This window comes from Bactrocera latifrons, unplaced genomic scaffold (assembly GCF_001853355.1).
Source record: "Bactrocera latifrons isolate USDA-ARS-PBARC rearing strain unplaced genomic scaffold, ASM185335v1 scaffold_169, whole genome shotgun sequence".
Lineage (NCBI taxonomy): Eukaryota > Metazoa > Arthropoda > Insecta > Diptera > Tephritidae > Bactrocera > Bactrocera latifrons.
In genome coordinates, this window is record NW_017535174.1 from 557,024 (window position 1) to 583,220 (window position 26,197).

At 35.9% G+C, this 26,197-nt stretch overlaps 5 protein-coding genes and 1 non-coding gene across 8 annotated transcripts; 2 read left to right on the forward strand and 4 right to left on the reverse strand.

Moving 5' to 3' along the window:
• Positions 1–75: 75 nt before the first annotated feature.
• Positions 76–148, reverse strand: Trnaa-agc. Its single transcript has one exon. It is a non-coding gene; the product is annotated as a tRNA-Ala (tRNA).
• A 793-nt stretch (positions 149–941) lies between these two features.
• On the reverse strand, positions 942–1,741 carry LOC108966667. Its single transcript, XM_018929684.1, has 2 exons — positions 1,672–1,741; positions 942–1,600 (listed from the first exon to the last, which is right to left on the reverse strand). The coding sequence occupies exons 1-2, from the start codon at positions 1,687–1,689 to the stop codon at positions 962–964; spliced, it is 657 nt and encodes a 218-aa protein (XP_018785229.1). The 5' UTR covers positions 1,690–1,741; the 3' UTR covers positions 942–961.
• A 5,258-nt stretch (positions 1,742–6,999) lies between these two features.
• LOC108966668 (glycine-rich protein 3-like) lies at positions 7,000–7,591 on the forward strand. Its single transcript, XM_018929685.1, has 2 exons — positions 7,000–7,075; positions 7,168–7,591. The coding sequence occupies exons 1-2, from the start codon at positions 7,064–7,066 to the stop codon at positions 7,558–7,560; spliced, it is 405 nt and encodes a 134-aa protein (XP_018785230.1). The 5' UTR covers positions 7,000–7,063; the 3' UTR covers positions 7,561–7,591.
• A 1,943-nt stretch (positions 7,592–9,534) lies between these two features.
• LOC108966660 lies at positions 9,535–11,255 on the reverse strand. Its single transcript, XM_018929677.1, has 2 exons — positions 9,866–11,255; positions 9,535–9,804 (listed from the first exon to the last, which is right to left on the reverse strand). Exons 1-2 carry the CDS (start codon positions 11,033–11,035, stop codon positions 9,679–9,681), a joined length of 1,296 nt encoding a protein of 431 aa, XP_018785222.1. The 5' UTR covers positions 11,036–11,255; the 3' UTR covers positions 9,535–9,678.
• Positions 11,256–12,943: 1,688 nt separating this feature from the next.
• LOC108966651 (adenosine 3'-phospho 5'-phosphosulfate transporter 1) lies at positions 12,944–16,264 on the reverse strand. 2 transcript variants are annotated; one of them, XM_018929666.1, is made up of 6 exons: positions 16,155–16,263; positions 15,520–15,958; positions 15,208–15,443; positions 14,316–15,139; positions 14,125–14,250; positions 12,944–13,399 (listed from the first exon to the last, which is right to left on the reverse strand). In XM_018929666.1, exons 2-6 carry the CDS (start codon positions 15,549–15,551, stop codon positions 13,229–13,231), a joined length of 1,389 nt encoding a protein of 462 aa, XP_018785211.1. In that variant the 5' UTR covers positions 15,552–15,958; positions 16,155–16,263; the 3' UTR covers positions 12,944–13,228. The 2 variants fall into 2 exon arrangements, with proteins under 2 accessions (XP_018785211.1, XP_018785210.1); XM_018929665.1 differs by having other exon boundaries at positions 15,520–16,264.
• Positions 16,265–16,814: 550 nt separating this feature from the next.
• Positions 16,815–21,164, forward strand: LOC108966686 (serine/arginine-rich splicing factor 4). Of its 2 annotated transcripts, none has more exons than XR_001993201.1 (6): positions 16,815–17,102; positions 17,772–18,089; positions 19,325–19,440; positions 19,673–20,188; positions 20,277–20,658; positions 20,741–20,829. XR_001993201.1 is itself a non-coding variant. In XM_018929718.1 (6 exons), exons 2-6 carry the CDS (start codon positions 17,886–17,888, stop codon positions 20,845–20,847), a joined length of 1,263 nt encoding a protein of 420 aa, XP_018785263.1. In that variant the 5' UTR covers positions 16,815–17,102; positions 17,772–17,885; the 3' UTR covers positions 20,848–21,164. The 2 variants fall into 2 exon arrangements, 1 of the variants encoding a protein (XP_018785263.1); XM_018929718.1 differs by having other exon boundaries at positions 20,277–20,596; positions 20,741–21,164.
• Positions 21,165–26,197: the final 5,033 nt, after the last annotated feature.

The following is a 26,197-nucleotide window of genomic DNA, read 5'->3' on the forward strand; positions in this document are numbered from 1 at the left end:
ACCTAAACATTTTTTTAAATAAATTGAAAAAAATTACTGTTTTTTTAAATAAATTGAAAAAAAAAAACACTGACCTGGAGATGCGGGGCATCGATCCCCGTACCTCTCACATGCTAAGCGAGCGCTCTACCATCTGAGCTACATCCCCATATATTATTTTATTGTCCAATGCCATATTTTAATTAAGGCAATACAATCCAAATAACACACACAGTTTGGAAACCTAGGTAATGTTGAAGCAAATATGTTGAGCACCATTGAAATGTACATATTATATTTACATAAACGAATCAACCATAACCGTAAATATACATACATACATTTTAAGCAATAATTTTTTGGAATCGAAGAAGTAAATTTTGATTGAAATATATAATATATATATAATATATATATATTTATAAAAATATATTTGCAAAAAACCTAATTGTACTATTCTTTATTCAACAAAATTTTATTTTAAAATATTAGTGAGGAAGTGTGATTGATCGTACCCCAATATGAGAAAATAAAAGATTATGCAAGAGCATATTTATCAAAGAAAATCAAAGGCAGGTCCGCCGAATCTATGATTTCCTCTCTCCGAATTTCCGTTGGAAAATCAAACGTTTTCAAAATTGGGTGTAACTACTTTTGTGTCAGCTAGTGTACGACAATATCGGCGATACTTGAGCGGCACGTACGTTTCGTCATCACCCACCAAAACCAGTTTTATACACCTTCTTTCACACGATGATTCACATCCAACTCTACAGATTACTGACCTTGCACATGACTTTGTGTTTATGCATTTTTGCTTTTTTTTAAATACATATTTTTTATTCTTTTCCTACAAGTTGTTTACTTAAAAAATCTTCGTGTTGCTGTTAAGTATTAAATATACATATGTATATAAATAATATTTTACAATAAAAAATAAATACAACTTGATATTCCCAAAATCCATGCACGGGCTTGTACATCACTTAAATGACTGTAAAATACCCAGCGACTTGTACGGATAGTAGCCGTTGTAGTGACCGTTAGGCGGATAGGCAGACATGCCATTCATGCTGCCGCCTAAAGCCGCGCCTATACTCGTATGACGCCCATCCATGATCGGCTGATGAGTGCTGTAGGTTACGGGCACGAAGTTAGCATTGCTAGATATGCCGACTCCATATGTTCTTGCCATGCCAAAATTGTTGTAACCTTGCCAGGTATTAAGGGGTGCATAGTTAGCGTAAACGGAGTGCCCATTATATCCACCAAGAGTTGATGTTTGGTGGTTAGGCATTGTTGTAGGCACACTATGGAGATTGAACGGCTGATAACCATTGTTGTTGGAAGGTGGAAAACTGACATAGTTGTTGTGGTAAGAATATGCGATACTATTGTCTGCCTTGCCCATAGGTGCAATATTAGGATTGAACGGCTGATAACCGTTGTTGTTGTTGAGCGAAAAACTGAGATAGTTGCTGTGGTAAGGATAGGCGATACTATTGTCTGCTTTGCCCATACTGTAGGGAGGCTGCGTGAAATCACCTATATAAACACGATTGTCTGCTTCCATGCGTTCTGCATTTTGTCCGTGGATGTAGGGTAATGTTGTGAGCAAAAGCTAAAAAATTGAAAATTATTTGTTATTGTATACGTGAATTTATTATTTGTTTCGCTTTTTGAAAAACTCACCACAATTATTTGTAGCATTTTTACGGCGAAGCTAAATTTTTAATTTGGGAAAAATTTTTTTTAAAAAAGTTGTGATTTATTTTTAGTTTTTGGATTATATTGAGTTTTCATAAGTTTTATATTTTCTTTAAACTTTATATATTATTTATATGATTTTATTATTAAATTTTTTTACGTTAACCCTCCATTTTTAAATTAAAAAAATTAGAAATAAACGATACCGTTATTTATAGTAACAATATCTTTTCTAAACCATTTTAATGAAAGCACTTGTACGACCAAATATAATTTAATCTTTTCATGTCAGCAATTAAATGCATAATAATTTTTCTTGCAGACAAATCCATACTTTTATAGCGATAATGAAAATTTTTTAAACATATTTCCATTTGATTGACTTTGGGGCTTGCATGGAGCAAAAATAACTGAATTTCTTTAAATTTGTATAAAATCTCCCTTGTTAGTAAATCGTCTTAACAACAGGCAAAATATATGTAGTGTGTGTCTATATTAATTATTTGCAATTACTAGTCAGTATTTTACTTGCGCCACATTTTTACATAATTTTTTAATTTCACATAACATTGAAGACATTCACTGTCTTTCTCATGCAATATTTTCTTTATCTTGAGTCTGTTTTTATTTTGTTACACATCGTTAGTTATTAGTTTAACATATTAAGTCATACAGCTGACTTATTTGTACAAATACTAAATTTAGATGACATACGAATAAGCAATAAGGTAAATGATCGATAAGTTTATAGGCAAAAAATTGTAAGACTTTTTGATTTAAATTTCATTGAAATATTTTTTTCTAGGGTTTTGTGACTGTCAGTGACATCTGTGCCAAATGTCACATCAAAATAATCATTAGTGTTTAGTATACGGTTGTATTTCTGAAGTACTTAAAGTGCATTCGGCGATTTTTGCGATGAATGAAATCATTCAACAAAGGAATTCCATTAAATTTCGTGTGCGTAACGTTCAGAATATTTGAAATTGCTTTCGGTGATCATTGCTTGTTGCGCGCAACAGTTTTTGATTGGTAAAAATTATACAAAGAGGTTCGAGAACGCGTTGACGATGAATCACATCCAGGACAGGCATCAACATCAACTGATGATCAATACGTCAATGAAATAAAGTAATTGATGCTGGAGGATTGATGACTAACAGTCAGAGATCTTATCGGCATCGTTGGTATATCGGAAGGATCAGCGAAAACCAGTTTGAAAGATAATTTGGGCCTAAGAAAAGTGAAAACACGATTGGTTCCAAAATCACTTAACCTTTTCAAGAAAAAGCGTTGATGTCATAAAACGAATTATTACTGACGATGAGTCTTGGATCTATGCTTACAGAAACAGATTATCAATCGTGCGAATATCGTGGCAAAGGTAAGCAGAAGCCGAAAAACAACATCAAAGCAGGACAAAAATCAAGGTTATGTTAACATGTTTTTATGATTATCGAGGTGTGGCTAAATTGTCAACAATTAATACTGTTTGATTGTTATACTTCATTTGCTCGAAGCTATTCATAAGAAGACGCCGGACGACTCTTGGTTTTAGTCAAGATAAAGCACCGTCGCATACTGCATTGATTCTTCGTCAGTTTTTCGTCAAAATTTCAACCATTATCGTGCCACAACAACCTTATTCGCCTGATTTACCTCCGGGTGACTTCTGGCTATTCAGCAACTGCAAAGACGGCTCCGGGGAAACCGTTTTGAATCAATCGAACACATTAAACGTGAATCACAACACATATTGAACGGACGACATAGATTTTGAGATATATTATAAATTAAGAACTTTAAAATTATGAACAAAGTAATACTATTTTTGCACATATTCCATTTGGACTTATAACTTAGTAACAATAAATAAACATTTATTGATATCTGTCTTATTGTTCTAACTGAATCCATTTATGTATGTGTCTATTTTCACATTCTAATATTTCCACAATTTTTTGTGTGTTTATTGTTTGTAATTTCTGCAATATAATTTTCATGTTTCCGCTTTATTTTCAGTTGTTCGCAAATTTACGCTGAAAAGGCGTTGAACTTTTATTTATATCTAATTAAGATGAGGTCGTTCAATTTATTAATAATGAAAAAAATATAAGCAATATAAAATAGTTGCCGAAGATGAAGAACATTATTTGCTCCAGAGTTATGTGTGACGGCATGTATATATCTCGTTTAACTAATATGTAGTACAAGTGGGCTGAAAAGGTAGCACTGGAGATATACGACTGCAACGACAACTATTATCTTCTTATATGGGTTCCTTAGAAAAAAAAATTTCGAGTTCGTATATAGGCGTAATTGAACCTCTACCACAACCATAAATCGCCATTAACCGAAGACATAAATATAAATTGGCATATGTAAGCACTAAATTAAGATATAAAACTGATATTTTGACAGAGGATCGGAGTAGCAAGATGGTCCCGTCCTTTAACAAAGTTAATTTACATATCTCCTAAACCATTTAAGCCACAACAACTAAATTTACTCGGTACAAATCTTCTAAGAACTTCTACAGATAATTTAAAAATGGATGACACTCCCTATATAACGGTACTGCTAAAAAGTACTAAAAGCGCGAGATATCTATACCCAAATACTCCAGAGACATTAGATTTTACCACCGATATGGTATGAGGGAGGTTTATAGAGCCGGCGTGGGCACCGCCCACTTAATGGGGAAATCCCATATCTCGGGACCCGACCAACCGATTTCGACAAAACTGCTTAAGCCCCGAGGTACCAAACATTTAGGCTCCAGTACCTACATACAACTGAAATGCATATAGAGATTGAAGTGATCTTGCAGCTTTTAGGTGCTCCTTTCAGCCATTATCTCTCATTGTCACTTTTGAGCGAGCATTGCTGAGACCTTATGGTCAGCAAAAAGTCACGGTGAGTTGGTGAATAGGGAGGATGCGAAAACAATTTGAAGTCCAATTCTAAATGTTGTTGTGTAATGGTGCATCACTAATTCCAGGCACAAAATTTGCACAGCGCGTTGTTGAGTTTGTGTGTTCAATCCAATCTTTTGATATCCTTAGAGACTCAGTTACATCGATTTATTATATTTTACTATCATCCAAAATTCTTTTTCGCATTCGGGGCCACTTTCAGGGTTTTTCTCATATGACTTTTAACTTACTAACGCCTGGTAACACACATCAAAATCAAAACTCCAAACAAGTCGTGCTGTGTATTAAACTAGTATTTGATAATTTGAAACAGTGTTAGAGTTATGCTCTCTATTTTAATGTCACATAAAGTATGCATACAGTTATTTGAATTTGAATTTTTGGAAAATCCAAGCATTAATTTTCTCAGCTAAACATAGATGAATACGCATGAAGTAAACCATAATCAAAAAGTGTTAACGGGAATTTCATATTATTCGAAATAATATTTTTGGAAATCCCATGAATTTAAATACATAACGACCTTCTGGTAAATATTGACACCGAACTCATTTTTAAATTCAACCGTCAAACATTTATTATCACATGAGAAAACACTTTATTATATGCTTCCGTGTATGTACCTACATATATGTATGTATGTGTGCATGTATTAAGGTAGGAAATATTAAATTAACAACTGAGGATGGATGAGTTTCGCAGAACCGATTATACAAATGTGGTTGTATGCGGAGTTACTACAGTATTCCCCCGTTATTTGAGTCTTGGTATTGATTTTAGAAGCTATTTATATTTGAGATGATTTTTCGTTTGGGTCAAAAGGCGTGTGTTAACGATTTGCTTCTTGGCGAGGATTGTCAATGTTGACGAACAAGCGGCTGGTCAATTGTCTCCTAACACCTGGAGAGTCAGGACAAACATTTTCGCGTGACGTGTTTCTGTGAGGGGTGCTAGCCGAAAATGCAGCGTTGGTTAGAGCAGAGGTACGCTATTAAATTCTGTGTGAAAAACGGGGTAAATCCGCGACAGTGACTTGTGATGTGATTAAGCAGATGTTGCTTTAGCAAGAAGTGGTGTGTTTCGGTGGCACCAGACCTTTTTGGAGGGCCGAGAAGAGGTCGCTGATGAAGATCGGAAGAATGAGCAAATCCAAAGTTAAAACGATGCTCATTGTCTTTTTTGACATCAAAGGCATCGTCCACCATGAATTTGTGCCTTCTAGACAAACCGTCAATGCCAAGTTTTACGTGGATGTCCTCAAGAGACGAAAGGTCAAGATATCGCAGCCGATTGGAAGTTGCACCACGAAAACGCCCCGGTACACCCGCCTTTCATGAGAACAGCAACCTAACCATGGCCGTTATCCCAACGCTTCCGAAGCCGACCTACAGTCCAGATGTGGCCGCCCGGACATTTTTTGTTTTCTTGATTGAAAAGGCCGATGAAAGACAAGAAGCTTGAGACGACAGAGGGATCCAAGCAGCTTGCACGCTCTCAAGGCTATTCCGGAGGATGTCTTCCGTGACGCCTGCAATGCTTGGGAATCGCGCTGGCAGCGCGGCATCGACACTGAAGGAGCCTATTTTTGACAAAGAATAATCACAACTATATTATGCTACGTTGCGCTTAGGCTTAAAAACCAACCATTCCAATTAACTATTAATTTACAGATTGGCGAATAATGCTGAAAGTGAAAATCGCGCGGAGAGGAAGAGTCGAAGAGCAGCAGTCGTCATCGATGGAAGGTGGCCGTCTCACAGCTAAGAAGGCGAAAGGCCAGGCAAAAGGTTAATACACTTTGCACAACAAACACTTTTTGTCAATAAATTTGAATTTAGTTGAGATTAAACGCTAATATGACTTAGTTTGCCGCAATGTTAGTGCTAGAGTGAGTGATGCTAATTTTGTTTGGGTTTCTGTGACATGCTCTAGAGCACACAATTTTTAATATTTTTCTTACGCTTGACTGCGCAACAAAGCGTTGCATGCGCTGCGCTTCATTCTCACAAAGTCGCGATGAGAATCCAAAATTCCGAAATTGGGTTTTCTGATTATCGCCACCACCACGAACATATTCGTATGTACTATGTACTGTTTTTAGTTATTTGTTTTTGTTAATGCTGTGCTGGCGACTGATGTTATTGTGCTCTTGATCTTGACGCTGGACGCTTCCGTCAATGACAAAATACCCGGCCATATACAGGTACATATGTATGTATGTGTGTAACGTTAACTTTTGTATTTTTCGTCATCAACATGTTTCGCGGTTCTGTAATTTCGCCGTCTAAAGTCGATAGTAGTACGCATGCGTGCGCGCATCCATGTTGCTAAAGTATAAAAAGCAATGTGCGTACTTTAAGTGCAACTTAGTGCGCAACTAACTGAACTGAGCAACTCATTACTAGAAGTTAGCAAGGAACATCAAGGAATTCAAATAGAAAATGGCTAGTTATGTAAGTGTTAAAAAAGTGTTTTGTTTTTTATTAAAGGACTCTTTGAAAACTAACTATAAAACCATCAATTCTCTTGTTTTCCTAATGTTCAGCTGCTGAGACTCGCAATCGCCTGCACAATAATCGCCGTGTTGTATGCTGCGCCTGCGCCGAAACCTGCTGGCGCTCAAGCGCGCACTTTCGGTGGCTTGGGTCTGGGTGCCGCGTTTGGTTTGGGCGGCTTTGGTGGTTATGGTGGTTATGGTGGTTATGGTGGATACGGTGGCTACCCAGGCTACTACGGCGGCTATCCAGGCGGTTATGGTGGCTATTATGGTCGACCAGGTTTCGGCGGTGGCTATTATCCCGGCTATGGTGGCGGTTATGGCGGTATTGGCAATTATGGTGGCTCCTACAGCCAATCGCAATCACAGAGTCATTCACATAGTCAAAGTGGTTACTACAATGGTGGCTATGGTGGTTTCGGAAATGGTTTCTTTGGTTAACACACTTAAGTTCTTAGTGCTAATTAATAAGTTTAGTGATAGGTAATTTCAGATTCGAATTTTTGTACAAAAAGTAAATAAATTATGTGTGTATGCATAATTATGACGTTTTCATCTGGAATATGAGACGAGTTAAAATTCGAGCGACTGTCGAGGTTCGGATGGCCCCGTCTGTCCGTGGATATTCATGCTATAATAACCAAATTCACTCAGAATGAATATTTTGGCATCTTTAAGCAGCCTAAAAGTGAAACCACATATTTTGGGACCATATCGACCTAATTTGGTACATAATATTATCTTGACAATCGTACATACCAATTCATTTTCTCTTTAGGTATCAGGAAACAACCAATGTATCCGAATAAAACTTTGCACGAATAGTGCTTTTGAGGTTTACAGGTCGAAACAAAACTATTCAAGCCCCCAAATAACGAATAAGCGGACCCCAGTTTCTATTGCGAATTTTTTCACAAAAAATATCGGTCAATATTTCAGATATACATAAGTATTATTGAAATGTGAAAAAATATTCCTTGAATTTGAACTTTGCAAGTTGCGAGAGTATAAAATGTTCGGTTAAACCCAAGCTTAGCTCTTTTTTACTTGTTTCATATGTGTTGATTCATTTACGTTCTCTGGCTAAAGCTTTAATGTGGTTTTTAAATTCAACAAATTTCAACATAGTGGTAAATTTTGCTATCTAAAAGCTATATTTCAACAGAGAACGTATAATACGTTCTCTGATTTCAATAGATAAAAAAAAAAGCTTGCAAAAGCTGTTCAAATCAAGCATATCAAAATGCATCTGAAATTTTATTGCACTCTATTATCTTTCAAACTACTTTGAAAATTATTATCAGGTCGAAAATCCTTTCAAGAAATTTTCGATTGTTTTTCGCTTTACTAGGTTCACAGTTATTTTCATATACAAGGTCATCCATTTCGAAGTTCCTTACTTATTTAAAGAAAAAAAATAACCCCGCTTTGCACGAGATCACGAACTGCAATTTCAGGCATCAAATAATCAATAACCTTAGCGCGCTAAGGGTCATCATTGACGGTTACGTTCTCACCGGCATAATTTTTGAAGAAATATGTACCGTTGATTCCACCGGCCCACAAACTACACCAAACCGTTATTTTTGATGAAATGGCAGTTCTTGAATTCTTTACCGCAATTCGTTCCAAATGCGCTAATTTTGCTAGTTTTATACCCATTGAACCAGAAATTAGCCTCATCGCTGAGCAAAATTTGGCTCGAATACATCGGATCTTCTTGGAAATTTTCAAAAGTCTATAGAGTGAAGTGATGTCGCTTAGGAAGGTCAAGCGGCTTCAGCTCTTGTACAATCTTTTTTTTGTACAATTTAAGATCTCGACGTAAAATGCGCAAAGTCGTTCGACACAGCAGTCCGAGTTGCTGCGAATAGCGCCGGGTTGACTCTCCGCGTGGTTTATTTTATCCAATAATAAATGCTCTGTCTCAAGATGGGTAATGGTGTTGCGATTACAACGGTTAGTAGGTCGATTATGTTGACCATAAGTTGAGCGAAGAGGGCGAAGTCGTATTACAGTTGAACGATTTGTGAATGTTGTTCAAACGTAAGTATTTCCATGATGAAATGCATTCATTACAGCTTGACACGATTAAAGTGTGATCTGTGAAGAAAGGGCTATTGAATAAAATATATCCATTGAATCACTCGTTGATACATTGACTTCTATTCTGTCCATCAAATAGAAGAGTCTATCGGAAGTTAGTTAAAAGCTTAGCTATTTGAAAGCATCTACCTCTTATAGCTCTATTGTTTTCAAAAAATGTCGGATGGACTAATGAATTAATGAAGTCAAAGCTCAATTTGCCAGAAAGACCAACATTTCGACAGTCTGCCTATAATTTCCATCCTTCTCTCTCAGTAAAAAATACGCACGTGTCGATAGCAACCACAAATGATAAACAATTTTTTTTTTTTTATTTATACATACAAATTTTCTTTGAGGAACATAGTAAACACCATACTTCTAAGATTAAAAGTAAATATATGTAAAACTAAAAATTATATAGTATATTTGTATATAACTTCATTAGCGCATTTGGAAACATTTGAAGGTTTCTTATTTTCCATAACTTAGCGACCTATAACCCGGGTATACCGGCTGAACATTGCCAGTTAGTTGCTGTATGATACCATTAACAGTGGTGGCTACACCGCCTACCAATTGGGCAGGTGTTACGGGCGCCTGAAATGGAAGAACATAGGTCACATTTCTGTACAGAGAAATTGCATATTAACGAACTTACCGCACCCGCTGAATCATAGTAAACCCTGTTAGGTCTTCTCACCGGCGGTGGTCTGGCTGCGACAGGAGTATAGGCAGGATCAACGTCCGGATCACTAGCCAAATCGTTAGCACCACTCGCGGTGGTATCGGCTTGAGGTCTGAGCAGGGATGGACGCGCTGTCGCCGCTAAAGCATTCTGCAATATGCCAGGAGCAAATAGCTGTAAGAAATTATTCAATCTATTGGGTGGCGCATAGGCAGCAGCAATCGGATCGGAGAGAAGACCGCCGCCGCCAAAACCACCAGCGCCGGCAAAAGCGCTAGCCAAACCACCAACGCCGCCCAAGCCGCCACCAAGTCCACCGCAACCAACACCACTGTCACCATATATAGGCGGAGGATAACCACCTCCATTATAAATATTATAGACATTCAAATCCCAAAGCAAACGCCCTTGCTCCGCTGGTGGCGGTGTCACTTCAGCGCCCTGTGCGTCGCGGCCAAATGGAAAGCAGCGACGTAGCTTCTTACGCTTCAAATGCGACAAAGTTTTTGTGTTCTCCTCATCGGCTTCTTGATTTCGAAGACCAGCAAATTTTGCATTCTCTTCGTCAGCTTTGCTAATGCGCGGTTTGCTGTTGGCGCTTGCCTCCTGCTGCTTATTTTTTCTTGCGCTGGATGCGCTGTTCGTAGCGCGCTTACTATCGAATGCGTAAGCATCGTATCTGTTGTATTTACTGTTATACGGATCATTGCTGTCGCTAGCATAAAGGCTGGTACTTGTGCTGCCGTTATTATCGTTGTTGCTAGCGCTTATAGCGACTGCGGAGATGGGCAAACGTGAGGAGGAATAGTAGCGCTGTGTTTTGCTGCTCGTGCCGCTGTCACCACGGCTGCTGGTGCCGCTGTCACCACGGCTGCTGGTACTGCTGCTGATGCTGTTGTAAATGCCTTTGTAGCTGTCGGCCAACGCGCGCAGGCGTCGTTGTCGCAACGCGTCATAATACTCGCGGTTATAGTCCCGATAAGGAGAATAACCGGCGCGCCGATAAGGGCTCGCGCGATATGGTGCTGAGCCCGTTGAATAAGAGTTTGAGGCATAATAGCTTTGGGGCGCGCAGGCGCATAGCACCACCAACGTGAGTAAAACGAGCGCAAGCGCGAATATAAACCGCTGTAATAAGAACATTTTTAGGAACACACACTTTGTACTGACATTTTTCAAGAGCCCCTTTTGACTTTCGAGTTCTTTCGGTTGTTCGTATTTAAATTTCACTTTAAATTCGTTAGTCCCTTTGCACACTTATTATCCTTGTTGCCTAGTTGAAAATAGTTTTTTTTTATCACATCGATTGTTTTTTGTTGTATTTCATGTGTTTTGTAGCAACACACGAAGTGTTCGCGTCTCGTTTGCAATTTGCACTAAGCGCCCACCCGCTGCAACACTCTAACTTATCTAAAAAAGTTTACTGCGCAGACGCGTAGGATTTCCCAAACAAACCCACACAGACACCGTTTAATTTTTTTGAATAAAAGCCGTTCTGGCCATAATCGGTGGCGCACAGTTATTGCAAAATGCCCTTTTTTGCAGACGCGAACAGCAACGAGCCAACAACAACAGTTTAGTTTGCAATTTTTAATCGCCAAATTTTTACTTTGTTTGTGCTTTTGTAATATGCTAATTTCAGCCCATTTGCTTGCTGAAGTGAGTAGCAGCGCGCACCCACGCATCGCCCCCAGACACACAGCGGTTTGGCGGCTGCTCATCTGCGCATGCGCAACAGCTCCAACCTGCCTCACTTTGCAAGCGCGTAATGCGTTGCCGCCGCACGAAACATTTGTGGAAGTCGCTTTAACGTGCTATTGTTTGCTGTAACAACTTTTTGGCAACACATTTTTGTTTTTTATCTATTTCCCGCCTGTGCATTGACCTGCATCCGATTGTTTTTGTTTTTTTTTTTTCTAATTTTCCATTTCGCCTATTTTGTCGTAGTCTAAATTGGTTTTTGTTTGCTTCTTCAACTCTGTCGCTCTGTTTTTGGACAGCCATTCACTCCAGCAATCGTAAAAACCAGCTGTGTAAATTTGGTGATATTTTCGCTTTACTGAAATCAGGTCAAGATCGCTCGTATAAAATTTAAAAATGATAAAGCAGAACTGTGATTATGGCGGCTACTAACACTGTGCGCCCTACGATCACTCATATTTCATATATTTTATGATGTGAATAAGCTTCATCTGTAGTTTTTCAATGCTTTTTAAATGCCGCCGAATATTTAGCTCGTCCCAAAAAATGTCGTCACTTCCGAAACCCACTACTAAAGTCATGAAAAACTCTTGTGGAAACGACAGATGAAGATGTGAATATGCAGTATTAATCATGGATCGGTGTAAGACAATCTTGGATCCAGAAAAATTAACGAAGTGGTTTTATCCAAAGTTGGGAACCACTTTCGAACTTTCAGATTACTTTATACCACATAGAAACGCATGCTCATTTTATTTTCGAATTAATAATTTTTTTGTAGCATTTATATCGTGCATTTTTATTATCTTTTTATTCCACCAAGACACGAAAAGTGAAATTTCGTTAAAAGCCATAAGTTCAAAGTTTCGAAAACGCAACAAGGAACATTGAAATCGTTGTTGTTTACATTTAGATATTACAAACATAAGACATACATACATATGAATGTTGAAATCAACAAAATTGTTAACAATTTTCATTTTACAAATAAAATAGGTATTTTAAATAGCTGCAGCATCAAACAGGCATTTTTTTTTTGCGCAAACCTTCTTATTCTAGTATACTTATCCAGATTTTAAACTTTTTCTTATTTGCGTACATAATTTCGAAAGATCTACTAAGAGCTTATAAAAAATTGTTGCAGAAAATAGTGCATAAAAACATAAACAGCTAAGTAAAAATGTATATCAATGTGTCATTTGCTTACAAAACTTAAAAAAAATATATATATTTTAGCTAATTGCACATAAAAGCGGGAAATATTAAATATCAGATATGTATCTATGTACAAAAATAAATTCTAAAATTATTTTACAATTACCACTTTATATAGTATATGTATTTGTACATTATAAATAATTTATAAAGTGAATATAATTAAAAGTTGCAAGCTATTAGACATTTATACATTTAAGAGTGACAATTTTATGTAAAGATATAACAGTCAGGAGTAACATTTTGAGCTCCCCTTTCGCTGCCAGAGGAGTTAACTAATTAAATTAGCTTACTTAAAGCTTCGTTTTATGCAGATTTGCGCCTCTCGTTTTGTTAAGTAATGCTACCGGCATACACACTAGCGTCACTACAACCATTACAAACGCTCGTTTCGTTGGGTACAACAACCAATTGTGCCAACTACGCTGCCATTTTCGGTTTATGCGCCTCCGCACGCTTACGTATGGCTTTCATGCGTTGTTTGCCATAGGAACGCATGAAGACCGCAAAGAACACAACCAATATACCGAAAATACCCAGTACCGATATTTTGTGTTTGTAGATTAAACACGACAGCAATATAGCAAAGGCCTGAAATAAACAAAGAGAATAAATTAAATAATTTATGTGTTGATCCAGTTGTTTATTTGTATGATTAATTAAGTTATAGGCATGTGGATACAAGTTTTAGGCAGATCAATAATAAACAAGAGGAGTGCAACGTAAATAGGTCATATATTAACATATACTAGATAAATGAATATTCGCATTAGATATTTAATACATATTGTAAAGAAGTTTGCTTGGGCATTATATGTGTATGGGTTGATTTTTGACTTTAGGAATTATAAATTTATTCAAAAATGTATCTGTTGTTGGTTTTTACAATAACAATAATTAGGATAAAAAATAAATGCTAGCAGCAATTAAGAAATACACTGTTCAATTTTCCTGAAGCCAAGCATATTAACCGCAGCGCAGTTCACACAAAAAGGAATATATAATTATTATTTGGTAATATTCACCCACATTTTTCTGTTAAAATTACATATTACATGCGACGTAAACACATATTTGTATGTATGTATGCATATATTTAATATTTGCTGACAAACTAAAAGTACTGGAAAAAAATATTTGTATATTTTATAACTTACTTACAAAGCCATCAAATTGTAATTTTCAGCATTGCGTTTACACCCAACTGTACAAATTAGCTCAATATAAGTTTACTTAAGCTCATGCAAACGTTGCATGCACATGTTTGTCTCACCGTGTTTATCACTTTTTAACGGTTCACATGTAGACCAACTCACCTGTCGTAATGTCATGATGATCGTAAATACAACTGCACCAAACACTGATATTGTATAAAAAATAAATAATTGACCCACTGCCGAGCACATGGATATTGTGAGTGCATCAATTATGAATTTGGGATGCTGCAATTGTTGTAACATTAAAAAGAAATATAAATTATTATTACTTAGTAATTTTATGCGCTTACCTCACTGGCAAACGCCAGGGAATCCATGAAACCGCCTTGTACCCATAACGATGTCGCTGTAAATATGGTGGAGAAGAGATTCACACCAGCCATCATTTGCAGTGATGACATTTCATAGTTTTTGAATAGATCATCCTGCCAATTTGCTGTGAAGCTGTCACAAGTTAAGTACATGGTGAGCAGAAAAATGCCCGTGAATGTGGTCACGCTGCTTGCCTTGGTGCCACTTGCCGAACCGGTCATGAAAAATATCATTCCTAATGATATCAATATAGCTGACACGTATTCATACCAATCGTATTTGTTTTTTGATATTATTTTACCCATTAACATCACAGGTATGATTTTGCATGCTTTCGCCAGCACTTGCGTGGGAAAACTCACAAATTTGAGGGCTTCATATTGGAACCAAGCACTCATTATATTCGAGAAAGATGCAAATGAGTACTTATAGAGTGGTGTACAATGACGACCGGCTGGACGTTTAATGCGTAAAGTGACCATAGCACATGTAAACGCAGATAAACGATTGCAAAAGACAAGAAATTGTGAGTCTTTGAAATGTGATGGTTGACCATCGGAATTGAAATATTGTTGTGTCATGATTTTTTCCTGCAGCACACCCCACGTTAGATATGAGATCATAAGCCCACCAAAACACCAGCCTAGCAGCAAAGTCTCTTGAGATTTCGTACGGGTTTTTGCACCATTTGTGGTTGGCAATGGTTCCATTGGTTTGCGTTCCATGGATTCGGAGTAGTCGAGCTCAGTACCGGGAGTGCCAGTGATGCACATGCTGACCGCTGTGTATATGCAAGTTTTCTCTGTACGAGTATAAATAACAAATATGATCTATGCCTGCTAAGATTTTTTAAGTATCGAATTAATTTACCACTCCGTTCCAAGTATTTTGTGCTTCCAACATATTTATAAATAAGATAACCAGGTACAAAAACACAACTATAGCCAAAACAATTGGCCAACAGTTTCAACAACCAAGAATACTCCTTATTGGAATGGGATTCCACGAGCTGTGAGAGTGTCGCATGTGTGTAGTAGCCGCCTAAAGAGAGGCGCAAAATGTCTGAAAAGAAGTGTATCACCAGCAGCGCGGTAATAACAAAACCGCTACATGGTTACAATCAGAGGAAATAAAGCCATAGTTATTCAAATTATTTAACAATATAAGTTATTAAGTACTCACCAAATTACGACATCTGGAACCATTTTCGCCATGGTAATATTTTATACTATGCCTAGCTACAATGCTATAAAATTTCTTGTAAAATTTTGACACGTCAATGGCGTGCGCACAGTCTTTGCTTCAAAAGTTTATGCGGTACCTATTGCTTCCGATGGCATTCACACTTACAACTGTTTTGTATGTCCTAACTATACAGGTACTTTTTCGTAACATAATCGCTGACTTTGAGATTTGCGGTTCATACGATCAGTGGATTCTTGTATGCCTCTTACTATTAGGCAGCCATCTATTCGTAGTATTGGTGTACTATAAAAAGAAAAATGCCGGCGGCGCTTATACCAATAGCTCTAAGATCGCATATATTCGCCCGTTCGAAAAGATCAACAGCTTTCTTTGATATCTCAATGTTCAAGAGTTCATTGCCCTTAATACACCACAACTGGTTTCGCGAATATGATAAATATTAGTAATAATTAAAATATGCCAATACTATACTAGTATTTATCTTGCCACAACAGTGTATCACCACAGAATTATAAATATTTATGACTGAAAATCTTCACAGCTACATATAAGATCTCACACAAACTCAGTGTAGTGAATTTGTTATGCAAAATTAATCCATATGTGTCTACCTGATGATATTGCTGTTGTTGCTACAAACGCCAACTTTGAAGTATACGCAATATTGCTGTGTAGAACATTTTTAAGGGGGGAAATGAATGGCTCCGCACTCCAAACGAAGGGGGAGCTAAAAAATGTTTTCTTTTTATATCTGACAATTTAGCACAAACAGCTGTTTGTAAACATAACAATATGCATTGTGCAACAACCTACAAGGTTGCATTTCATATATTATATTCTCATAAATATAAATTAAAGATTGAATTGAAGAAATCGTTACAGTTATCAGTTTTATGGTAATCGTTAATAACAGTAGGGAGATATAAATATTAAATCACCAACTTTTACTACAGTTTACAATATTTTTTTACCTTACATATTACAATCTGTCAACTATTCCTTAATATGCATAACACGGAGGGTACTTGTTAAAACGACTTAACATTTTTTGAGCTATTATTTAAATGAGATTTTCCCAGAAATTCAAACATATTATTATTAAATAAATAAATTTATTTACTTGTCATATTAAAATAAATATTATGTTTTCATTTAATAAGTGATTTTTTCTTTGAATTTTTTTCAAATAATAGTCTTTTATGTAAAGGCTTGGCAACTCTATGTGCTGAATTTCTTTTCGATATTCGCTGAATGTCTGTATAAAGTCGCCATTTTTTCTTGCGAACATTCTCTATCATCAATTCTTGTGAAATCTGTGAAGAAATACTAGTTAATAGAAATAAAATCATTTAAATACCCAAAAATCATACAAAACTAAATGTTAATTTTCAAAGTATATTTGCGAATTTACAACTACGTTTAAAAAATTCTCCGAAAGAATTTGGCTTCCTTAGCCAGTATAAATTTGCTGCTTTGTTCACCGCAGTACATCAATCAATAAAGTGGAAGAAAAGCTGTGAGATAAACATTAATATTTCACATCAACGCAAATTTAAAATGTAAGATTTAAATTATATATATATTTTTTTAATACCGTCCGAAATTTCAATAAATTTGTTGATATTGTGTAGACGCCATTTTGTAGAAAATGGCCTTGAGGATTTTTGGAACAATACATTCAAAATATATGTAACTACATTAGGCCAGGGTAGTTTACGTCATCTAATAACTCATCTATTTTGTATACCTATGTTTATACAAATTTTAATTATTTGGAGATTTTAAAAATTTATACAAAAGTGGCCTTGTTTTTTTTTTTTTTATAAATTTTTGGGCCAAAATCGCGGTGTTTATTATTAAATTATCCCGAACTAATGTATATAAATATGTATTTAGTACAAAGGCAGTAGTCATCTGCAATTACGGAAATATCTATTTTTAACTATATGCATACATACAATTTAATTATATTTTCAGAAAAATTAGTACTGTATCAAACATATTTATGCAGGTAAAAACATTTTAAAATTCATAGCAATAAGGGTAAAAAGTGGTGGATTAGCCATTTAAAGGGATTTCATTATTAAATTGAATTGAATTGAATTTCTTAAAGATTGTGCATTATTAGCTAATTAGTGAACAGGTAGATAATATTTAAGAAACAGCAGTATTACAATCATTGAGTTCTTTGTCTATAAATACTAAAAATTTCTTTTGATTTATTTCAGTTTCAAACAAATATTGCTACAGTTAAGTCAATGCGATATAAGTTCCCGTGAATAATCATAATAAAATTTCATCAAAGTTATAAAGTAAACAATTTAAAAGTTTTATCTTCAATAATGTCGGCATCAATAAGCAAAATTCATGTCACCAGCTCGACTGGTTTGTCATTGAATGAACGTTTTACGGCAGTGCAGGATCGCCGCCGTGAAGTGCCAGAACGCGTTTTGCGACCTACTCGCGACACATCTGTCGCAAATCGTCGTCTATTGCAGCAGCTAGCTAGAAGACATAAAATGCAAGCAGCACTTAAATTGAAACGCGTACGTAAATGGTCAAAATTTATAGTCATTTGATGGGAACATTCAGCAAAGTGGTTGGCTAAAAGTACAATTTTGTATTATACATTTGTGCACAGAAATTGAATGGTTTATACACAGATGTGCAGTGTTACAGCTTCGAAACTTCTATAAATATTTATCGAAAAAGAAATGTTGCAAATACAGTGCATTCCTAAAAGTGTACTTTTAAACACCCAATTCTATATTATGTTTGCGACTAGCATGTCGTACGTACGAGCATGCTATATTTGATGTAGGAAAAGGTGAAATACATAAGATAACATGTGTCAACATGGGAAAACATCATTTGGCGTTTGAGGGGAATGGATAAAAAACATTACGCAGTAATAGAAACATAATTAATCGTCATATTTGAAAAAAAGGAAAATCGGCATTTGATGAAGGAAAGGATATGTGGTACAGTAGGATATATCATACGGTCAGCTTTTGACGGGAATGAGTAATGCGTCATTGGAGATGTTACTAATTATTCAATCAGTCTAACTGAATTATGGCAATTTACGCCCAAGTAAATTATATTTGGAAGATACCATACCAAATTCTCCATTTTTTCACACTGACCTTGTGAAAGTGTTTGTCAATTCAGCGTCTAGTTATTGTGTATAAATAAGGACATATAGAACAAAGAAATCGCTACGTCTAGGAGCTATGTAACCGGAAACCATACCATACCATATATGCATCGTTATTTAAACCTTTTAGAAATGTGTCACTCTGTTTCTACAATAACAAGGATTGCAGATTGCTTCTGATACAAGACATCAACCAGATGAGGTCATCTCAAATTACATGCCGTTGGACAACGAATGAGTGATAATAATTCTACAACAAAATCTTTTCGAACCTTACGTTTGGAGTTATTTGACCACACATCCCCCAGTATTTTTACTAACATAAATCAATCGTTTGGAATTTTCCTTTTTGAACACAAACATTTTAATTAAGCTACTCTTACACATAATCGTCACACATCAACTTATTGTAATCAGTTATAGAATTGGGTGATAGAACCGAAATGTTTGAACCTGCAAGCTACTCTACAATATTTAGTGCTCGCTATAACAAAGCGTTAGCCAAAAAACAGCCAACCAATATTGCTTAATTAAAGTCATGTAGACGTAAACGGAACCCCCTAAACGAATCCACGTTTAATTTTGAAAATTTCTTCTAATTCACACCCTGTGTGGATATTACAGAGAAGCATGCGACCAATTGGAGGAACTGTAGCTATGAGACGCGGCACTATCAAGGCCTTGCGTGTAGCAGCTAATGGAAAACCGATCCGTACCAATAGCCTGACCACCGTTGCAACGTAAGAACAAAATTTATATACATCATCTACATACATATTATATATGATCTGCAATAAGACATGCAACAGCAAGGCTATTGCATGTGTACCTGCCAAACAACAAAATGCATTAACTTAAATATTTTACCAAAAATATGGCAACAGCGAACTATACAAGAATTTTAAATATAAGCTACCATATGCATGACATTGATTCAATTCTACTTTCTTCAAACCCCCATCCAATATACAGAATGGAAGCCGATTTGATTACGAACAATCAACGCAACTTAAACAGATCCCTCCGTCGAGCGAATTCCGTTTCGAACCGTTTGGGCCGCCCACTAGTAGGCGGTGCTGCTCAGCGTATTGCCCAGCGACGTTTACAACGTGCATTGCCCGGTGCAATCATACCGCATGAAATGCAAAGGCGTGGCCGTTCACGCAGTCGTTCTAGGGCGCCCGTGGAGATTATAAATTTGACCCGTAGTCGTTCACGCAGCGTAGGACGCACGCTACCAACAGGCGTTCAAGTTCGTGGTCGTTCTCGCTCACGTGTACGTTCACGCAGTCGTGTCAATGCTGTTTCTAGAAATAATATACCAGTAAAAGCCCGCTTGGGTGTCCGTCCTGGAGCTATTGCTGGCCGTCGTCGTAGCCAAAGTGCTGTACGCGGCGTAGCACAAGGACGCATACAGCGTCGACGCAATTCTAATGTTGCTGCTGGAGCTGCTGGACGTACAGCTAACGCTGGGCGCCAACGGGGAAGGTAAATTACAAGCATATATTAACCATAAGAATATCAATAAATAGTGTTTGGTATATAAATAATTAAATTTTATCTTTTTTACTTCCAGAACAATGACTAGAAACGCAAACGCCATAGTAAACACGGCTGGCCGCTCACGTTCGCGCACACGTAATGGCGTACAGGCACGCGCTCAATCACGTGCACGTTCACGTACTCGTGGGGGATCTGTTGTGGGTCAGCGCAATGTAGGATCGGCTCAAGCTGGTCGCATACGTGGCCGTAGTCAACAACGGCGTGGAGGACGTGGTGCAATAGCACAAAGAAATGGTAAAACTAATGGTAATAAGAATGGACAGCAACAACAACAACAGCAGCAGCGACGTGGTCGCAGTCGCAGCCGTGGTGGACGCGGTGGCCGCAATCAAGGTAAAAACTAACCAAGGCGTGTTATAAATGCACACGCTACGCCTGGAACTGCGGTAATCAAGGTGGAAAATGCGACAGCAAATGTTGCTTAAAATTGGACGTGATCGTACAGTTTTTTACGTTACTAACTTTTATTTTTTTTAGGTAAGACTGCTAAGCCAGAGGTTGATAAGGATAAGCTCGACAAGGAGCTGGACCAATATATGGCGACAACAAGAACTGAGAACACTGACTTTCTGCTAAGGAATTAGGTCACTTAGTATAGCAGCATAACCACCGTGAAATACATAATAGTTTAGTTTAAACATATTAATATTTATTATTTTACATAAAGAAATTAGATTTTTTTTTAATATATAAAACTCAATGTTCAACTCTTCTTAGTTAAGTTAATGCAGTGAAAACTGCCTAATCAAACCTATGTATATAAATAAAAGTAATTTATATTAAGATCTTAATTAAGTCTGGCATAACAATTTTGTAAAATCCTTTATTATCTCAAAGAATACTTGAATTTGATGTACTTTATTGTTGCCAATATCTAATAAATAATAAGCAGCTAAAAATATTACTGATTGTGTTTCTTAACAATGTAAAAAAAAATATAAGAAAAATGGTTGAACGCTGAAGTACTCTTTTCAGCCTTTACAGAAAGGTCATGATTTTACTTTTGAACCAGCCGTTTTTTATGAACAATTTCTTCGGAAAGTTTTCTATTTTTAAGCAATTCTGCTCAAATCTAAGCATTTCTTATTGCTGCTACAGTTCAAATGTCGTAAATGGTATATAAGCCACTGTGAATGGCCACACCTCACATACATACATGAATGCGTATGTATGCAAACATTTGATTACCCTTGACCTCCTGCAACATCCTACTTCGAGCGGTATATGCCGGCATAAATGTGTAACAATGTCGTTATTGAAGGAAAATATGGGGTATACACCTCCAAATTAACTATCCTGCTTGGCGTATAAAAACCATGAAGGTACAAACATATCCATTTTCGTGCGGACATATACATACATATATAATATAAGGGTGCAGTATATTAAATTTTCCCTTTTTCTATCGTTTTATTATTTTTTGCCATGAAAGGGTTAAACATATTTTAAGACTTGCGTAAACGGTTTCAAATGGTGCTATAAAATGTCAAAAAGTGCAATATAATTTTTTTTCTCTTATTGAATTTTTACTGACTTACATCCAATCATACATATGTATGCGCGAAGGATAGGAAATTCATTACTTTTTCAAGGGTGCTCTTTGAGTTACAGATTTAGAAGTTATGAAGAAAAAATGTTGAATGGAATCGGAACAACAACCGGCTACCGAATGTCCTTTACACAATTCTTCACACCTCGTAGACTATGAAAGAACATTAGGGTGGTGTTGATAAATAATATTTAATACAGATATAATAACCTTCACAAATACAATGTACTCCTTACTAGGCGAGTATGTATGACAACTATATGTTATAGTGACTCGATCTGAATAATTTCTTCAGATATTTCACTGCTTCCTTGCAACCCATACCAAATTTCTTCAAGAAATATCGTCAAATGAATTTTTTTTCCTACAAGCACTTCATTGCGATCGCTGTATGCTAGTGTAATCCGATATGAACAATTCTTCAAAGATTACAGTAGTGCAAGATGCTATAGCTCATGTAAAATATTTCTATTATTTTCTATATAGTTGTATGCTATAGTGGTGCGATATCAACTGTTCCGACAAGTGAGCTTCTCGGTGAGAAAAGGATGGGTGCAAAATTTCAGATTAATATCTTAAAAACTGGGGAACTAGTTTATGCATATATAAGGAGACACACGGATAGACAGACGGACATGGCTAAATCGTATCAGCTCGTTACGCTGATTTTTCATATGCCTTATACTTTATAGTCTCCGACGTTTCTTTTTGGATGTTACAAACATCGTGGCAAACTTAATATACCCCATTCTCGGTACACAAATATTTTGCTACACACATATGTACATACTTGCATATGTATAGTAACATCAAAGTCCTACCAAACGAAGAAAGCAGTGATGTAAAAGGTGTTTGCTAGTTTTGTTTCAAATTGTAGCAATCAAGTATTTTTTTTTTTTGTTATTTAGCCCAAATGTTTTTCTCCGAAAAGTTAATCAACCTCTGTATGGATTCGTATATGAATTCACACGTGCATATATACATACATACATATGTATATAGTACGATATTATACTTGCATACACAAATTTGTGCATTTGACGTAAGAATGTTATGCGAAGGTGCAGAATTTAAGTACAAAATACCTATTCATATATAGTTTATACATACATTTATAGTATGTATGTTGTTGTGTTACGTTTTATCAAAATATCATTTCAGTAAATTTTCACAAAAAAATGTGGAACGCTTCACGATTTTGCGTGTCATCCTTGCGCAGGGGCCATGCTAATCTTCTCTGTATCGTTCCAATTTTAGTATATGTTCTGCCGAAGCAAGAACAACTCTCCATTAGAGCGCATTGTACTTATATGCTTTACTTAACGAAAAAGCATTTGCGAATTATAATACTCAAAGGCAACGAACGAACAATGTGTCAGCAGAAAAGCAAAATGTGTAACGATAGGTGGAAGAGAGAGCGAGAGAGAGCGGAAAAGAACAGTTAGTGATTGTAGGTAGAATAGGTAAATGGATTAAAAAAAGTTCAATTTACATACAAATATGTTAAAAAAATTCAATAAAATTCGATGAATATTATAAATTATTAAATTAATTATATTTATTGCTAGTAAAAGTTTGTAAGTGCATTTTCATTTAATATTTATAAAACCTAATGTTAAAAATGCAATGAAATATAATTGTGTAAAAGCAACCGACTTTGTAGAGTGGTGAATAAAAATAAGCCAATTAAGAGAAATAATGGAAATCCTCATGTGTGTTACAGGGTTCAGGGGAAAGACATGAACTGCTTTCATTTATAATATAAAGCATTTATTAGATATGCACACATATGTATATATGGACACAAGTGTGGCGTAAAAAGTGGAATGTAGAGGCGAAAATTTGGCTTTTGAGGCTTGGAGAAGATGTAAAAAATATATTTCAACAAATTGTTAAAACAAAAATACAAATTTATAAAATATTACTAATAAAGCTGGAATAGAACAATAAATTAATTTATTTTCTTTGCAATCAAACAAACGTACAGCTGCAGTTCAATCTCTTTGCCATTTATCCGTTGTTACACAAAAAAAGTACAAACACAAACCAATGCTTAGCTACTGTGAAAAATCTAAATTCACATATAAATTCTAAATAAACAATTTTGAATATTTTAAACAAATACGCAAAGCACAATGCCTAATCTTTGTCATCAATCTTCAATTGTGGCATTTTGGCAGCAAACAAGGCTTAAGACCTCCGAACACAATCAAATATAAACAAACAAATGCATATGTATCTACATAAATGTCTACGCATGTGGATACACAATTCACATTGTATGTATGTATGTGTGAACACGTGTTAAGACGGGTGTAGCATTTGTAAATGCAAGTGGTTAATACTTGCGTCACTCAAAGCCGCAATTGATTCTTGGTATACAAAAGTCAAAATCTTGTATTTGGTTGAAGATATATACTCACATATACCCATATATTTGAATGTTTCCTTATACAACCGCATAACTGTATTTTCTGGTGAAATATTGGCATTTTCGATTTACATTGGAATTATGGAATTGAATTTAGTAAGAAGTTTCACAGACAACTCTAACGCTCTGTGGTCGCTTGGTGTGGGCCACAGTGAGCATCTTAAACTAATAGACGCACACATACCTACATTCATATGTTCGAGGTCGATATTGGGCAATGCCTGAAAAGTTCAGCAACAAATTGCCGTTAGTTGCAAAGTTGGTTGAACGGGAGATGTTTTGCTGAAAAACGCCTGGTTATCAGCGACACTAGTTATCAATTCTTTTAATAAAGACAAAAAATATGCAAGCTCTTGAAGATTATGTGCTTCAAAAGACATTCTGCCACTCTTAACTTTTGAAGATTGCTCGTTTGTAGCAAGAGGTCTTCATTTAAATGTTCATAGTTCGTCTATACCTTAATTTGCATGAAGATCTGATTTCTTTATCTGAACAGAAAGCTTTAAGTTGCATTGGAAGTGGTGCTATAAGTCAAAAACACCTTCGGCCCCGGTTTAGATGCCCTCTTATAGAGCAGTAAGAGCGTGTATCCGTAAAATGTGCACTTTAGCTCTCATTTTTCAGCTTAAGTCGATTGACTGTCACAATGCTTTTGGATTTAGGGATGATGAGAAAATCGAAAGTGAAAACTACTGTTAGACTAATCTCCATGGATGTTGTTATAATAAATTATCGATGTTTTCGTCCACTTTTCTCGTTAAAATGACCAATGTTTTGGTTTCTGTTTGGGATGGCAAATATCGGTTGAATTATTCAATAAACTTACTTCTCTCTAGGCTGGTCCTAGTTTTTTGACAGACTTTTGGTATGATTCCATAATATATATAGGGACTTTTAGTTGATCATCAAAACGATTTTTTTTGAGAAATGAAATGCCAAGATTACTTCAAATTTCTCACGCATTTGGCTGCAACATTTTGTTTTGTACACTATCACATTCTAAATCAAATATACTTTTAGGCGCAGTAAAAATTTTTCGAGTTGAATTTATGATATACTATATACTTATATTCCTGCAAATGTGTTGGCTGAGGTATTAGCAAAACAGGTTAGCAGCTGTTTCACTATTTCATTTTAATTTCATTTGATTTATCATCCACACAAGGGTTTCTTTGTCCGAATTTGTAATTTATTCAGCATCCTTCATAGCTACTCTTCATTTCGTATGCGGTTCCCATGCTTGGTTCCACAAAGCCAGTGTATGTGTCGGTGTGTCGATGGTCACATTGAAATAAATTTTGCGGCGAAGTTGCTTAAAGTGCGGAATATTTACATATTTATGCAAATAAATACATATGTATGTTTGTTAAAAGTTCTTGCCTTTTCACTATTCTGAATTTGACACCTAGAAAATGATGTTAATTGATTTGTTTTTGAAATGAAAGAAAATTGAGCACACACAACACAAGCAAAACCATAAATCAGAATTTTAGTAGGTTGGAAAAAAAAAACGAATAGTTTACAAAGTCAAGTAGAGTGGAGTCTTTAAAAGGTAAATACTATTATATTTGAATTTATCATACATTTGTAATCATTTTACTAAGATAAATACCTTATTATAGGAATTGTTTTTAGAGTGGTGGAGTGGTAGCTGTCAAATGTGCTGTCAAGTGACAAATGTCAAACATTGCAGCTGATTAGACAGTTATTGTTCTAGACAATTTGATTTCTCTGTACGCCTTTATATATTTATTTTAAATATTAAGATCAGCAGCGCTTAGAAATGTATTTCAAAACTCGGGTTCCTATCAGGCTTTTCAGGAGCTAGAAAAATGTCTTTCATAGAAAGCATGTAAACTTCTATATATTCCATTGTATTTAAAAAGCAGACACCAGACAATTTTTTAACGAATAAAGAACGCCATTTTTATTAGACTGTGACATTAAAAGCAAA

What these genes read in the sequence shown, in the direction of transcription:
- LOC108966660 (XM_018929677.1), bottom strand. Translation starts at nt 11,035, where the DNA reads ATGTTCTTATTACAGCGGTTTATATTCGCGCTTGCGCTCGTTTTACTC. An exon ending in ACTATGATTCAGCGGGTGCG is followed by an intron (nt 9,805 to 9,865) that starts GTAAGTTCGTTA and finishes CTTCCATTTCAG; the next exon opens with GCGCCCGTAACACCTGCCCA.
- LOC108966651 (XM_018929665.1), bottom strand. Translation starts at nt 15,551, where the DNA reads ATGGCGAAAATGGTTCCAGATGTCGTAATTTG. An exon ending in GTTCCAGATGTCGTAATTTG is followed by an intron (nt 15,444 to 15,519) that starts GTGAGTACTTAA and finishes GTAACCATGTAG; the next exon opens with CGGTTTTGTTATTACCGCGC. An exon ending in TCATCATGACATTACGACAG is followed by an intron (nt 13,400 to 14,124) that starts GTGAGTTGGTCT and finishes TGTTTATTTCAG; the next exon opens with GCCTTTGCTATATTGCTGTC.
- LOC108966686 (XM_018929718.1), top strand. Translation starts at nt 17,886, where the DNA reads ATGTCGGCATCAATAAGCAAAATTCATGTCACCAGCTCGACTGGTTTG. An exon ending in CAGCACTTAAATTGAAACGC is followed by an intron (nt 18,090 to 19,324) that starts GTACGTAAATGG and finishes TGGATATTACAG; the next exon opens with AGAAGCATGCGACCAATTGG. An exon ending in GCTGGGCGCCAACGGGGAAG is followed by an intron (nt 20,189 to 20,276) that starts GTAAATTACAAG and finishes TTTTACTTCCAG; the next exon opens with AACAATGACTAGAAACGCAA.